This window comes from Argiope bruennichi, chromosome 9 (assembly GCF_947563725.1).
Source record: "Argiope bruennichi chromosome 9, qqArgBrue1.1, whole genome shotgun sequence".
Taxonomy (NCBI): domain Eukaryota; kingdom Metazoa; phylum Arthropoda; class Arachnida; order Araneae; family Araneidae; genus Argiope; species Argiope bruennichi.
The window spans coordinates 5,107,543-5,123,956 of record NC_079159.1 but is presented as its reverse complement, the minus strand read 5'-3'; the positions used below and the strand labels follow the sequence as shown (position 1 = coordinate 5,123,956).

Sequence of the window (16,414 nt, the reverse complement as noted above, 5' to 3'; positions counted from 1 at the left end):
CTCAGGAATGAGGTTTCGCCGAAGACAATGAGGAAGGTATGTGAAATCTCATGAAGTATTTGTGATAAAATTCAGCAGAGGATGAGGCGATAGGGCTTATGTTCTGCGTTGTTTGCGGTCTTGTATTATCTGATGCTTTATTTATTTATTTTGTGGCAGCCTCTGGAGGTTTTCTTGTTCTGGGAATATAATCGTTAACAATTTTTGTATTTCTGCACAGGTTTTTAATTCACTTTCTTAGTGGGGTATTTTGTTTGTTGCCTTTGCCATGTTTGGAATCTTAAGTTCATTATTCCTTTTTTTCTATCAGATTTATATTTTAATCAATTGTGCGCACTTTCAATATTAATAAGTTATTATTTGATATTGCTGTAGAGTATACTATATTTTCGGCCCTTCGGGTATTTTTATTTTATTTTCCTGCCTTTATTGCATATTTTTTGTGTAAGTTTTAATTTAAATCTGTTGACTCTAAAGTAGGTTTGTTATTAATTAAATCATTCTTTTGTTATTTTAGTCAAACGAACTATAATGTATACTCCTAATTACCACCGATATTCTGGCGATGATTGTAAACTTTTCAATAAATAAATAATGGCTTTTTTTCTCGGCGACCTTCAAGATCTTACACCTTGTCGGGCAGGTAAGATCGTCACAAGATAGATCAAGATCATAAAGATGGACCCTTACACCACAATGCTATTCTACATAATTAGCTCTGATGAATCGTATCAAGACAATTCTGTGCTATGCAAAACCCTGTTTCCATGGCCTGTTGTCTTTACGGATATGATCGAAAATCTGCCATCTAACTCATTGTAGGACCACTCTCACCTGTGGACGTTGATTGGGAGCTTCCACAAACTGTCGATATAATGAACGGACATAAAAGAGCCCCGGATAACCACAAGTGACAAGAAAAAGTGCAAAATGTGCCGGGCTCAAGGCGCACACGGGCCTTGGGAACGGGGTCGCTCCAAATCATATAGATTTTAATAAAATCAGAATGCTTGGATCTTTCTGATCTTAAGCGCAAATGCGTTTACGCGCATTTACCACTATCTTGGACATTTTAACCATATTATTTGAAAACTGCTAGATTAATGTGCATTTTAGAGATGAATTGCTTAGTGCTTGCTATATACAGCAGGTAGATGGAGGTTTCTCTGGCGTGTGTTTCAAACGAAAAACAAATGTGCACAATTGTCCAGAAAGACAATGCCCCCCTGCACTGAACCGAATTCATGTTTCCATCTAAGATATTCTGCAAGGTTTTTGTAATTAATAGAAGATGCGGCCTTTTCAATTTACCATCCATTTTTAATTTATGGATTTGGCTAGATATGCTTAACCAAATAGAATTAGATCCACCACGCAATTAATTAATGTGGAAGGTGGTATATCCTTTTAAACTAATTATAAATAGTGAATCTATATTGATTATTTTCTGATAGTATGTTTCATCTCATTCTCCGAAACTTGCGCCATATAGGGAAGGAAGTTGCTTTCATGTAGAGGAAGGAACATCTGGATGCAAAGGAACTTCCTTTGCATCCAGATAGAAAACAAAATTTCTCTCGCATGTGGCTGGTCAGCATCGATTGTTATTCAGGTGAGTTAAAATTTCATTTCGAATTTTTCACAAAAGAAAGTTTTAGATTCAAATAGAATTTTCCGATGACTTCTTAACATTTCGTCATTTGTTGATGATGAGTGAGAAAATTCCTTCCGCTTTAATCCTTCTTTACTTTCGAAGATATCGCTGTGCCAAAATGTTATTGCATTTCCATTTGATTTGTTCATTGGCCGCGGTGATGTCTTCGAATGAACGATCTTTAATGAAAGCTGGAGCTTTAGAATGGAAAGTGAAATGAGGTAGGGATCAGTATCAGATGATCATTTGCTAAGAGGAATGTTAGACATTATGCGCATTTGCACTTTGCTTTGAAGTCAATTATCATATTCACGGAGTATACTCTTGTCGTAAAAAAAAAAAAAAAATAATATCTGTTGTGAAATTTGATAAATTATGCCTACCCAAACCATCGTATCGAAACTTCTAACTACAATTCATATATCGCCGCGGTGGGCTATTAGTAAGGATTCCAATTGGGGTTAAAGATCTTTAAGCTCGAAATTTGATTTCAATAAAGAAGCGCCATGAAGGCCAATGTGGCGACCGTTGAATGAGTCGGAGTCAAATGTTTACATATTGGTATGGCGCAGAAGTTTGGAGAGAGGATGTAGATTCAAGTCATCATAAGTGCCTAATCATCTCCGACCAAAACTCAACATTTCGATGACTGTCACCATATAAATGTCATACTGATATAAAATGAGGAATTAAAATTATTGAATCATATCAAGAAGCTCCTTTTTTTTCTGCTAATTTTTTGTTATGTAGAGTATAATTAAAAAAAATCAGATTGAAAATGCTAAAGCCGACTGCAGATTCCATTTCTCCAGGGATAAATTGAAAATATCATTCAATCTCATCCTTCGCCCTTTTCGCCTTTCATTTTTGAGTTGAAACTGTGGAGATAAAAGAAAAAAGTGAGTTTAACCGATGACATCCTTCCAGCGAGGTGTCATATACTTAGTTTAAAAAACGAGTCAAATGAGAGGCTGAAAATCCCTTCTCTGTCTAATTTGTATTGGTCGAGAAGTTATTTGATTGTGTTGAGTCGGTCATTCGCTCTCATTTAAATGAATTGTTTTTCTATTTTTAATCGCCACGGAATTGGGATAAGAAAATTCACCCACTTCGCTGCACTATATTTGCTGAGATAATTCGAACAGAATGAGATGGACCTAATAGGCAGTTTTTGGTAACTTCTGTGTTTGTGAGAAAAGTTAATTTTTTTTCGAAAAATAATTCTGATATCAATTAATAATTTTCACCAGATATTCATCACAGTATAACATACACGTAAATGGAATTGCACAAACTTTACTTATAAATATAAAAGGTATCCCAAAATGAACGCAAGATTTTAATTTGCCATCATTCGTGCAATAAAGGGATGGCAACCCTATAAAAAAGTATCTGACAGAGTTGCGCGATAGAACAACGTGTTATCGCAAGATTGTATTAAATGAAAAAAACAGAGGTTTTTTTACTTAAATTGTTATATTTTTATTGAATCGTAAAGTACACAGAATAGGGTTATGTATGGAATAACACATAAGGCAAATGACCTCCACGGCTTAGCTGACCACATATGCAGTTTTTTGCTGAAATTTTCTAATACCATTTTGCATAAATTTGGCTGAATTACATTAATGCAGCGTTGAATTCCTCCTTCAATTCAGGCATACTTGTGGGCTTGTTGGCATGGACCTTTGATTTCAATTAACCTCATAAAAAGCAATCCAATGGTATTAACTCAAGCGATCGAAGAGGCCAGTTCTCAAATTTTCGAATTGTGCCCGCCAGACTTTCATTATTTTTGAAAAATTGTTCAACAATGAAAAAACGTTGTTCTATAGAGTAACTCTCTATTTTTATTAACCCTAAACTATCAAATGTTAAATGTTTTTTTGTTTTTTTAAAAAAATAGGATTGCCAACGCTTTACTGCACGAATGGTGGCCAATTCATATCTTGCATTCATTTTGGTACACCCTTTATAAATGAAGCGTTTTTAGTTTTATTTACTCATGTTTTAATTAATCTTTGTTAATAATTTAAGGTTCATTTTATCAGGGTTTTTTTTTTCTGTGCTTTCATTTGCATTTTTCCTCTCAGATTAGTAGCCTGTTATTTAAACGCGAAAATCTTTCATTTCAACTTCCCCTCTCCTTCCACCAAAATCTTATCTGTCCGATATTCGTATTCATGTAATAGTGACAAGTTTTGGAGGATCAACTATTTAAGGCACTAAATATAATGTTACGGATCTTTATCCACACACTGAAATCCCATTCATGTAGTGCGGAAGTTTGGAGAAGGGTACTAGCTTAAGTGCCATCCTTCAAATTTACTAGGCTTCAAAATGACGAAGTCAGTCACAAAATAACTACGGTATTGATTTAAAAAGGGATGTTAACGCAAACAAATTAAATAACATTTCATATATTTCCAAATGTCATCAAGTTTCCACAAAGTGAAATTTGATGACCATTCGACTGGACTAAGATGTAAAAATGAATTTCTAACGATTCGATGAGTCTTTCGTTTCTCACAGTCATTACACCATTTATTATAACGGAATTAGATTCTGGATAAATTAAAAATGAATTGTAAATAAAGTGTCTTTATTTTAAAAAGTAAAATAAAAACTTCAATATTTACCTTCTCGGACTTTGACCTGTCTTTCCTGATGTATCAGTCTCTACTTGCCTTCACTTACGTGCGAAAAGACCTTTCTGAAACAGTGATAAACAAAGCATTTTAAAAAAGGGAATTGCGGATCGATATAATATATTGCAAAATCCAAAGAAGGATAAAAGGTTTGCTAAAAATTACTTGATATTTATTTGATGAATGTAACAGTGACTATATTTCTAAAAATCGTTTTACGCTATAAATATAGGATTTTTAAAAGCTCTAAAATTTCTTATATTTTTATTTTGAAATCACCGGGTTGTCGTCGTTTCTTTCATGTGGTTTCTCTAAAGAATATGTAAATCAAATATTTGTAAATGGCAATTTTCATCATTTTTTTTATCCGTTCATTTTTCAAATTTAATTTTGACACGTATACATACTCTTTAAGTGAATACTTTAAGGTATGTTTTTGAGCATTTTTATGATCATTTTTGAGCGAGATTTTTTAATCTTGCATGAAAGGGTGCTTATAGATGATATTATTGTGGTGGCATTCTCAACATTTGAATCTGATAGCGACATTCTTACTTTCTCGTATATCAAGAAAAAAATATTGTCAGTGTAAAAAAATTCTATCTGTAGATCTTGACGAATTTCTAGTGTCAAGTCTTCTTGATTCCTAGAAATACATTTTCGAAATGATGTCTGTCTGCCCGTTTAAGAACTAGATAACTGGAAAACGATTTCAGTTAAACGGATAAAATTTGGTATGCGGGTCTGATACTAAATTTATAGATTTCTTTCAAATTTGTAACGAAATCCATAAGCAAAAAGTCTGTCACTCTGTCTATTCGAGCACAAGCGACACAGCTAAAGAGCTGGGTGGATAAATTGGGTGCATCATTTTAGCATCTGAAGTGTAGATATATATCACATTTTGGATTCAATATCCGATCGACAACCTGTTGAATTTCTTAAGGTATCTGTCTACGTGCGAAGACAAATTTTTGAAAAAACTGTTTAATTTTCATTTTTAGTTTATTTTTTAGGTTATTGCAATTCAAAACAATGAATAATACCATTTAAAAAGTTTTATGTAATTTGCAACTCAGTCAAATGGGGAAATTTGGGTAAAAAACTGTGAAAATTGGTGTAAAACGCAAAACATCCTAACAAGAATTCTAATCAAAATTTTCAAATTCTTTTTCTACAAAATATAGTTAGAGCTTTAGTGAAGGCAATGAACTAGGATCTAAGAAATATTTGCATTTATAAGAAAGTTATAGCAGTTCGAGTATTTCCTAACTGAAAATTTATCAAAATTCTTATGCATAAACAACATTAATGAGCTTTAAATAAAAAACTATTCATCTCAAAACTATAATCCTAGTTCATTGCCTTTAGGATAGTATAAATAACATACATACAAAATTTCATTAAAAAATATTCATAATATTTTGAGATATCATGTTTTGCGTATCAAAATTTTTACAAAATTAAAGTTCCTCAAAAAATGCATTTAAAGTTTTTAATTGTGTTTTATGAAAAATATCTCTCTTTATTTTTATTAATATTCACCACATTTATATGATACACCTTCTTTGTTAACAATTTTATCTGTTTTCTTCTTTCTAACAGCTCTTAATTTTTTCCTGGCAACTTTTGTTGTACCCAATGACTGCCTTTTTGACGTGATGATTCTTTCTTTATCGAGAGAAAGGAAGTGTCTCAGGGTATAATCCCCAGGAGTTATTCCCAGTTCAAAAAAAATTGCCAAGAGACCATAAAATCCATCATTGAAAATTATTGCAGTTATTGATGCTCCCAAACGTAAAGTCTGTAGCTCCACAAATGTATTTTTGGGAATTATTGTCCACAAAAGATTATTGAAGCTTTCATTGGCATTTTGAGTCTTACCGTGTAAGCATTTTTTCTATAAGTTTTGATCGCATAGCTGCATATATGTTGGCTTAATGATTTTAATAATGTTCTTTGGAAGACCTGCATTTGTTTCTTTGAATTTTTTTCCACAGGAAATTGCACGTTGATATTTACACCAACTGTCCTTTCCTGTTGGGCACTGTCCATGCATGGGATGTTTATTATTAGAACATGTATGAGCAAATGCAGCAATGGTTGCACTCTGCATTTGCAATAAATTCCCTGCATTAGCTCTAATTGCTATCCCATAGTAATTTTGCAACTTATTTATGAAGGAGTCTGTTAATTTCCCTTTGCCACCAAGAGATTTATTCGATGACTTTAATTTTCTCAAACGAGTGCCTACTCGCTTCTGAATATGGCCAATGCATTCCAGTTTTGAAACGGAATCTTTCCCATAAATGTCTTTAACTGTATCATAGCCCTTAGAGTCACCATCTCCATAGTATTGTGAATAAATGAGTTTACGACAACTCTTGGAACTCTCAAATATTCTGTAAGCACCAAGCACTTCCATACTTCCAGATGAACCCTTATGATTTGCACACTGATGTTTTGATGCACATGATAAATTCAGCTTTTTCGTGTGACACCATTGGCAAAACTGAGACATCGCTTCAATATCCAGCACCTTACCACATGTCACAGAAATTGCACTCACTACTCCATTCAGTGATGAAAACCCTCTCCGTTGCCATGTTCCATCAACAGATACACCACATTCAGTAATAGCAGCAGGGTTTTTATTGTCTTTTAACTCAGTAGCAGCAATATTCATTGAATTTTCTGCAACAGAACGAGCAGCACGAAGAAGCTTCAGTTCCTGCATTCTGAATGCTTGTTTGGAAAGAAAAGATGGAAAATTGAGGGTAGCAAAAAATTTCTTTCCAGCTGTATAACCCTTTCCAATGATTATAAGTGCACACACAAGTCGAGTGTTTATTTCATTGGATGTGTTTTTCTTTTTAGATGAAGAAAAACCTTTGTAAAAGGAGCAATTCTTGCATTTGAGGCAGAAATTCGAACACAATCCAAAGGTAGAATCCTCTATCAAATACAAGTTGCTTTTGAAGCATAAAGGACAACATAAAAGAGTAAAAACACTTATTAATATCTCGATATCCATAATTCGAAATCCAGAAAGGTTATTTGTTTTCAAATCAGGAACATTATCTTCACATAACTGCGAATTCAGCAGTTTCTTTTCGCTGCAAGTCTTTTGTTTTGAATCTGATACACCAACAGAGTCTGCAGCTTGCATGGAAGAAGAATGCCTATTTCCATGAAACTTTCGTTTCTTACTTCTGTTAATGCTTTTTCCACCCATTTAAAACACTTTTTAAACAAAAAGCAATAAATATTCAAATCAAACTAAGCTGTATTCACTCGAAAAAGCAAAGTAAATAAACATATAACACCAGACGAGCAGATGTTTTCAAACGTAAACAGTGTTCGAGAAGCAGCTGTTGCCAATCTTTTCTGTATATAAAGAGCTGAAAATTAATTCAAATTTAGGTGGCTTGCACATAGTTTTGTATAAATTTAAAAAAATAATTAATTTATGATTTTAGGAGCGTATGTTTGATGAAACGACGAAAAACATTCAACTTCCGGTAAGCACTTCCGGTTTCGTTTTCGACTCTTTTGAATTACATAAATCTTTATATCTCCATTTCTATCAATCGTAGGAGAAAAATAAATACAGATTTAGAAAGCTAAATAAATGCACTTTAAAATAAAAAAAAATAAAAAAAAAATTGTGAATTTTGACCAAAAGTGGCCTTTTAGACGTAGACAGATACCTTAACCTGCTTAAATGTAATGCGATCATTCAAAAACACCATGGCAAAGTCCATGAAATCAGATGATAGCTTGCCACTAAACTTGTCATTCTGTGTCATCATTTTGGTTCAAATTTTAGGAGTCGCGGCATTCACGGCAGTGTCGAAAGTTTGCGATTTATGTACGAAAGGAAATACCTTTATTTGAGAATATGCGAGAAAGTTTAAACGATACCATGACTGCTGGGTCTTTCTTATGCTTTCATATCGACTCTAAAAGATAGGCTCGTTCTAGACACGTTGTTATTCTGATAACAATATCCCGAACAAGTAGATATCGAAAAGGGTAGAAAAAATTCTTATGCACAATGACATTATGTTTAAGAAATACTGCTTGTCATAAGCATTAGATGTGAATATATAGTAATACTAAAAGTTTTATTTCTTTGCCATAAGATCTGGTCTATCCACGACGTTCACGAACTTTCAAATCAAAACGAATCACCAAAATCGATTTGAAACAAATAATGTAATACTGAGAGAAAAAAATCGCAATGGTAAATACAAAATAACGGTGAAAGAAAATGTCAGCAATAACCTCCAAATGAAATAAGAATATAAGGCAATCCGTAAACTTCTGCTCATTAACCTTTTTAAAAACTGCTTTGCTAAACGCAGAAACGGAAGTTGGTATTTTGCTATTTAGATATATATAGCAAAATACCAACTTCCGGATGGGGTAACATAACAGTAGCGGAGATATTTTTAGATTCTCTTCAGCGTTACAGACGGCTCGGTGCTTATATATATACTGATATTTGCCACACTGTTGTTAGAGATGATTGAAATGGATACTACGTACAAAACCAAGAGATCAAATAGTTAATGAATGGCAAATAAAATGTGCTGGCTACGAAACTTAGAAATAGGTGCTTCTGGAATTATGGGATAAACTAAGATCAGGTTAAATATTCAGAAACAAGTCATGTTTGCACTAGAACACGAGTTCCAAGAAGGATGATTGTAACAGGAGGCTCTCTGTTAATAATCCAACATGAGTAAAAGAGAAGGATTTGTCATATAAAATACACATCACATATTTAACGGAATAAAAATTTATAATAGCCAAATACACATTTGGGTGTATGTCTGTGGAGGTTTGAATGAAGTCATTTGAAAAAAAATTATTAATCCGAAAATTTGTTGTTGATACCGTGTCAATTCGTTGCATGCGTCATGTTGTTTATGATCTTCAACGTTGATATTTATGCTACTGGAATTTTTTGTGATTATAAATGGGTATCCCCCTAACCTACCTACCTACTGAATCCTTTACTTTCACTTATTTAATCAATTGGCTTTTACTTAATTAATTAATTAGCGTCTAAGGTCGGCCCTAATGGAATGCAAACGCAATATGCACTATATTGCATGTTGTATGTGCTCATCTATGCATCTGTGTGTGTATTTAATCTGTATATATGTTAAGTCTTTTAAGGCGAACCACGAATCGATCCATTTTTGAATTATTCTATACGCGTGGAAAGATTGAACAGCTAGATCACATATCTGCTATCGAAACAAATGGTGGTCGAAAGGAATAAAGTACGGAGTCCAGAAAGTACGATGGGTGTGGAAAGGCCTCCCATTTTAGCTCCCATCCATGTATGCCTTAAGAGACGTTGCCGAACTTTTTCATGCTGGCGGATAACTTTGGCGTGTCTCTCTTGGTACTGCCGCCGTTTCTACTTCAGTGCCTCCCCGAACTTATCAGCTGTGTACGATACCGATTCCCTGTGATAGTTTCATTCAGCTTCAACAATTCGTAATTTATCATACCTAGTTGATTCTGCAAATGCAGGCATAATTCTGTCTGAAGTGTCGAAACCACTCACAGCATGTTCTTGCGTTCAGAGCAGACTTTCCATAAATACTTGAGAGCATTCAATGAGCTATATCCGAACTTTTCTTTCTTTCTCCCCCCCCCACCTTTTTTCACCAAATGCAAGAGAAAAATCAAAACTGCCATCGTCGATCCAGAATAAATGTGTGATGCATATACAAATTCACCGTTGTGGTTCTGTCGTTATGTTGGCCGATGTCTAAGCTTAATGTGTGACATTCTTGACTTGCACATATCGACCAGCACCTACTACTGCAACAATTTATTGGAAAACATCGAAAGGGAAGTTGTACACCTAATAGCAATATAGCAAACTTAGATAATCAACGGAATTAGATGGCAATAGACAATGCGCACAATTGATTTAGCCATATAAGCACTAAATAAAGAAATTTCAAGTTAATGTAAAGTAGTACGATTCTAACTTACAAGCTAAAAAAAAAAATCAAAAGAGAACGCAATGCACGGGAAGAGTGTCACAGCCTAACAAAATGCTTTCATCTAACCATATCCCCTCTGCAGGGTAAATTTTACAAATCTTGAATGATATCCGATCTTTTAAGATTTCTTATAATCTGATAATCTTAAATTCCTGAAACGAGCAGTGGCCACTGATTACTTAATGAGAAAAGTAAAAACAACGTTTTTCTTTGTGCTTACGCCTTAATGGCTTATAGGATATTTTTATAGGAAAATGTGAAAATAAATAAAATTTTTATATTTAAAAAGTAAAGTAATTTTATGTAATATGTGATCTCACCGAGCAGCTCATTTCAATCTGATTATGATTATCCTATTAAAGAAGTGATTGTTCCTGTTTCGGTCTTAGATAGCTACGATAAGTTACACGCGTGAAATTTCTGGAATTTTTACAAAAATAACTAATCAAAATAATTAAATTAGTTCCCGAAGTAAAGTCCCCATTAAAGTCTATTTCTCCCATAAATAATCAAAATATTATTTAATATTAATAATTATATCATAAGAGTTTTAATCGAACAATCTTGCCAAATTTCATGACGTTAGAGACCTCGTCTTAACTAGTTTCAAACTAGTTTTAATCTTTACCCAAACTTACAAATTATAATAACTATTCCAAATTATGATGTGGAGGTGCTCGTGACCATTTTGCCACACCGCGGAACTCCGAAATTTCGACGTTGCCGTTGCCATTAAAGAAATGAATATAGCGTGTTTGTAATATTATTTCAAGACAATATTGCAAACTTATGACAACATAGCAGAAATAGAATTCCAGGAGAACAATACATGTGTGACTCTAATAAACTGAAAGAAAAAGGAAAGAAGAAATGTTGCATCTTTAATTATTTTTTTGGGGGAAAACAATTTTATTATAAGGAATTAGCTGTTTTATCAAACGAAGATTTCTCTCAGAGGGGGGGGGGGAGCATCTCGTAATTGAGCATGAGAAACTTTCGGTATGGTAGTTGATTCTCACCACCCTTGTGGGTATACGAAAGGGTGGTGCTATCTCCCATCGATGACGGGACGTACTTCCTTAGGAAAGGGTTGTACCATGGCCAGTGATGGTTCTTAGGATTCAATCACAATTCCTGCCAGTGTTGCTGCCGCGGCGGTCCGGTCATTCAAGATTTTTCGTGTGCCTTCGGGCCGGTCTGAGTAGTCATTCTATGATTATCAAGCGAAGAATATTTCTGAATTCTATACTTTCTAACCATAATCAAAAGTGCCATTATTTCTTTTAAGAAAAGATTCGAAATGTATTACGAAGATGAACTTTCGTAAATCCTTTTATAGAATTCGAATAATATTCATTCCCAGAACTAAAGACGATATTTTAAATATATCAAAGATGTAAACGCCACTTTTCAAGTTGCGAATGATCGCTTTTGAAGTTGCGATCGATCGAGTCAAAATTTGTCACCGAGTTTTGGCTTCCAGGATCTCAATATTACAGATATTATGATATATTTTTTTTTAATTTATCCGAATTTATCGAAATTTTTTTATCATTTTTTAAAGATTATATTGAACTAAAAAAAAATCACCGCCGAATCTGCAGAAGAATCTGTCTGAAGTTCGAAAAGAAAGAAAAAATTAAAAATCTAAAATCTAACAAGAATGTTGGACCTACTTAGCCTTTTTATTTAAAGAATCTGTATTAACTTACAACGAATTTGCTCTAAAACTTGTAAGAAAATCGAAGGGAAAAAAAAAAGAAAACGAAGAAAGGAAACGCATGTTAAACTTATTCTAGTAATCGCATAACAAATTGAGATTTCTTAAAGTTTATGAAGACATTTTTATTCTTATTCTTATTTTATATTTTTCTTAGTTATTTAATAATTTTGTTTTTATTATCTCATTCCTATTATTTATTTATTTTAGTCTTCATTTATTGAACGGACAATAACTTTGTGTACAGTTAAAATGTTAAATAATTCTTTTTATGCATTTATTATAATTTTTTTACTAGGCCAATTTATTCAATGTAATAAAAATCACACTGCCATAAATTTATATTAGCTACCTTTGGCTCTTTCATTTTAATTATTGACTACTTAGGTTGTTAAACGATTAATGCGAAATGTGTGTGCGTGTGTTTTTTAAAATTTCATCTTATTATATAATGCAGCTGAAAAACAATTTAATTAAATCAGTTTACTGAAAATTAAAAAGTGCATATATTACGAATATCATCATATTCTATAATACTATATCATCATAACCATTTCGTTACCATCATAATATTTGAAGAATTCTTTAGACTGAGAAACAAATTGAATAAAAAAATATTATGAAAATTACAAAAGTACCTCTCTGTCTCTCTCTTCGGCACTCTCTCTTTCTCTCTCACTATATATATGTTTATCTACATTCTCTCTCTCTATATATATATAGAGAGAGAGCGAGAGAGAGAGAGAGATTTAATTATACAAAATGCTTTTCTAAATCACCTGTGTACCAGGTGCCGTTTTGACTGGTACGTTAATGCAGGAGGTATATAAATCCTGTCTGTTCGCTCTTTCAGTGTTTCCGAAACTGTTGAATTTCAAAAAAAACTTTTTATTTTTTTCTTCTTCTTCTTTTTTTTTTTTTGTAAGCCTGATTTGACCTGAAATTTATCTCATAATTTCGAAAACATTTTCCGTAATTCAAGCGTCATGCAATTAATAAAATTTACATTCAGTTCCAAATCATGAAGTAAAAATATTAGGGTGTCCCATAAGTTTCTTATTTCTAATATGAAATGAATGCACAATATATACTGTTTAAGATATTATTTATTTTGTTATATCAGAACCCTTTTGCTCTATTACCTTATTCCATCTCTCAGGAAGCCTCATTTTGAATTTTTTCCAAAATAGTTCTGTTTTGGACAAGAAATAATCCTCGAGGTGCGCATTTATTTCGCTGAAGGATTTAAAGCGCTTACCCCGAAGAGAATTTTTTAAGGACAGAAAGAAGCAATAATCAGACGGATCGAGATCTGGAGAATATGCAGGATGCGGTAAAACATCCCAATCAAACTTTAAGAGCTTCACTCTTACGACTAATGCATTAATGTGGTCGTCTCGCGTTGTCATGATGAAAAACAACGCCTCGTCGGTTCATTATTTCTAGCTGGTTTTTTTTTTTTTGGTTATGGCAGCTTTTAATTGATCCAGCTGACGACAATATTTCGTAGAATTTATTGCTTCACTTTAAGGAAGGAGCTCGTAGAAAATTACACCTTTCCAATCCAACCAAATGGACAAAACAACATTTTTGGAAGTGTACAAATGAAACGTACTATAAAACAGCTCTGGTACGACTGAAACCAATGATATAGACGGCTAATAGATAAGCCTGTATGTTTGCACAAGCACAACCAGATAAGGCCATTCATAACGTGATGAGAAAGAAACTTTTGGGACACCCTAATACTATTTTAAATTTTTGCTTACTGTTCTTAGATTGTATGTGGAAAAAAAAGTCAGACTACTTTAAAGTGGTTTAATCTTGTTCTTACAGGATTTGGAAAATAGACTTCGTTTCCATATTGAAGGATTTCTTGGGTTTCTGGGCTCTGCAAGCCACCAGCTCCTCCGTGTCCACGAGCAATTGGGTATTCGCCCTTCAATACAAGTACACCAGCATCGTACTGATTATCTGCAGCACTTCTGTGGCCATCAATCAGTTTTTATTCCACCCCATAAATTGCAATGAAAACCGTGGATTGGACACATTATGTTGGATGCGCAAATCTTTCCATATACCTTTTATTTTTAGTGAAAAATATGGTGTTCAAGTTAATTATGGTTCAGAACAATACCATTCGTATTATCAATGGTTCTGCTTCGTACTACTCGTTCAAGCTATCATGTTTTATCTTCCTGGACACTTCTGGCAGGCAAAGGAAAAAGGTCGCATGAAGAAACTTGTCCTGGGACTCGATTCTCCCATAATACCTGCAGAAGCTAAAAGTATGAACACAGCACTTATTGTGCGGTATCTTTTGGCCAGCATGCGTTATAATCGCAGATATTTTATTCATTTCGTCGTAGCCGAGGTCTGGAATTTCATCAACGTTGTTGGGCAAGTCTACTTCATAGATTACGCATTTGGTAAAGTATTTACAACTTACGGATTGAAAGTGATCGCATTCACAGAATGGGAGTTTTATGAACGACATGATCCAATGGCAAATATTTTTCCGAAGATGATCGAATGCACCCTCTATAGTATCGGACCGTTAACTGATGTTATGAAAACTAAAACAAGATGCGCTCTTCCAATTAATGAAGTAAGCGAGAAAATTTACATCCTCCTGTGGTTCTGGTTTTGCATTCTTGCCATCTTATCTGGGTTGGCTCTGAGTTTCCGGCTTGTTGCTACCACGAGTCCTAAGGTCCGGTTCCTGGTCACGAGATCTCGGGATACAGCTTGTGACCCAGATTTACTTAAAACCGTCATAATCAAGCTCGGTTTGGGAGACTGGTTTGTGCTGGACATGCTGGCTAAAAATGTAGATCCTCAACATTTTAAAGACATCGTCCATCATTTGGCTAAAGAATTGGATAGAGGATAGAATAACTTCGATTTGGTGAATGAAAACGATGTTTTAATTTTTTTAATTAGCTTTCAAATTAATCAGGATTACATAGATTTTTATGTTAACTATTCTTAGCAAACCCGAATATTTCAGGTACTGATTAAAACACATTGAAGTATGTTTATGTATATATATATTCGAATCGCTTCTAATTCTTCCTTAGTGTTTCTTTCCTTTTTTTTTCCAAATATTTAATTAATTCTCAGTTGTATACTTATTATGATTGTCTTTGTACTCGTACAATAAAAATTTTTGATATTAGAAAACAAAAACTTCTTCTAAACACTTGAATTTTAAATACGGTGGATTTTTAATTTGCCAAATCCAAGATTATTTTAGAAATGTCTCCTTCCATTCGTGTAATACTAAAAAATATACACTTAAAAATGTGTTTTTCAGTCATATTATGTATTTTGATATTACATTATGCCAAAAAAAGACCAATTTCGAAAGATACAAAGAGATGTATTTATTGGATAGCAAAATCAACTATTCCTTTCAACACATTAAGGACCGTTCACGATTTTTCTCGTGTTGCGCGTCCCGTTTGTTATTACTTCATTAATAACAAAGTTATGATGATTTTAGAACGTACATGTTTGCCCAAAAGCTTTCGGTTCCAGGGGTATGTCTTATGGTAATTAATGTGTTAAGAAAAGGAACCTATTTATTAAAAGATTATGACATTAAAAAAAAATAAAAACATCAAATTTAAGGATTAGAGCTGTTGTTTTTAAACTATAAAATAATCAATATAATTTTTCAGAGATGAATTAACTTTTCGTTTAATTTGAATGAACTGACGCAATTTCACATAAATTTTGTTCATAAGAAACAGAATTGTGGTCGCTTTTGTAAAAAAAAAATAAAAAAAAAATATTAAAAAAATATTTAGAATTTTATTTTCTGCTTATTCCTCCAATTGTATATTTGGCGCTGGAGTTTCCTTTCTACAATAAAACACAAAATAATAATATGCATAAAAACTATTCTTATGCTTCAAATATAAATTTTAAGAGCTTATTAAATATATATTTTCGTATGTATCTTAATAGGTACAATCATTTTAAATAAACCTCAATAGTAATTTTTTTTTTATTTTAGTAAAAAATATTTTTTTTTCAGAATTAGCATACATATTATATTACATAATTGGATAGTTTATTAAGCATTTCTTGTTTAATACTGAACGTTATATTTTATTTATAAGGAATAGAAAATATGCCCAAAATATGCCAGATTAAAAAAGTGCTAAAGCTGTAAAAATGAATTAATAGCTTTCAATAAGTATATTATGGAAGAAATGTATAGCAATACGCTGCGTTTTTATTTCATTTCTTCTGGTAAAAAGAAGAAGAAAAAAAATCAACTACAAAAGACTCCTAGCTAACCTATACGCAATTATTCGGCTCAGTTATTAAAAAAAATTGGTGAAATATTTGC

At 33.0% G+C, this 16,414-nt stretch overlaps 2 protein-coding genes across 3 annotated transcripts in view; one reads left to right on the top strand and one right to left on the bottom strand.

The window, feature by feature from the left end:
* The window catches only part of LOC129984506 (uncharacterized), a 28,906-nt gene that overhangs the window by 6,652 nt on the left and 5,840 nt on the right, over positions 1-16,414 (bottom strand). Inside the window, exon 2 of one of the 2 annotated variants that reach the window (XM_056094399.1) lies at positions 4,294-4,367. The exons of the other annotated variant lie outside the window; for it this stretch is intronic. The gene's annotated coding sequence lies outside the window, so the exon portion shown is untranslated. The remainder of the gene's footprint in view (positions 1-4,293; positions 4,368-16,414) is intronic. 2 annotated transcript variants of the gene reach the window in all.
* Positions 1,520-15,091, top strand: LOC129984507 (innexin inx2-like). Its single transcript, XM_056094401.1, has 2 exons — positions 1,520-1,612; positions 13,891-15,091. Exon 2 carries the CDS (start codon positions 14,114-14,116, stop codon positions 14,945-14,947), a length of 834 nt encoding a protein of 277 aa, XP_055950376.1. The 5' UTR covers positions 1,520-1,612; positions 13,891-14,113; the 3' UTR covers positions 14,948-15,091.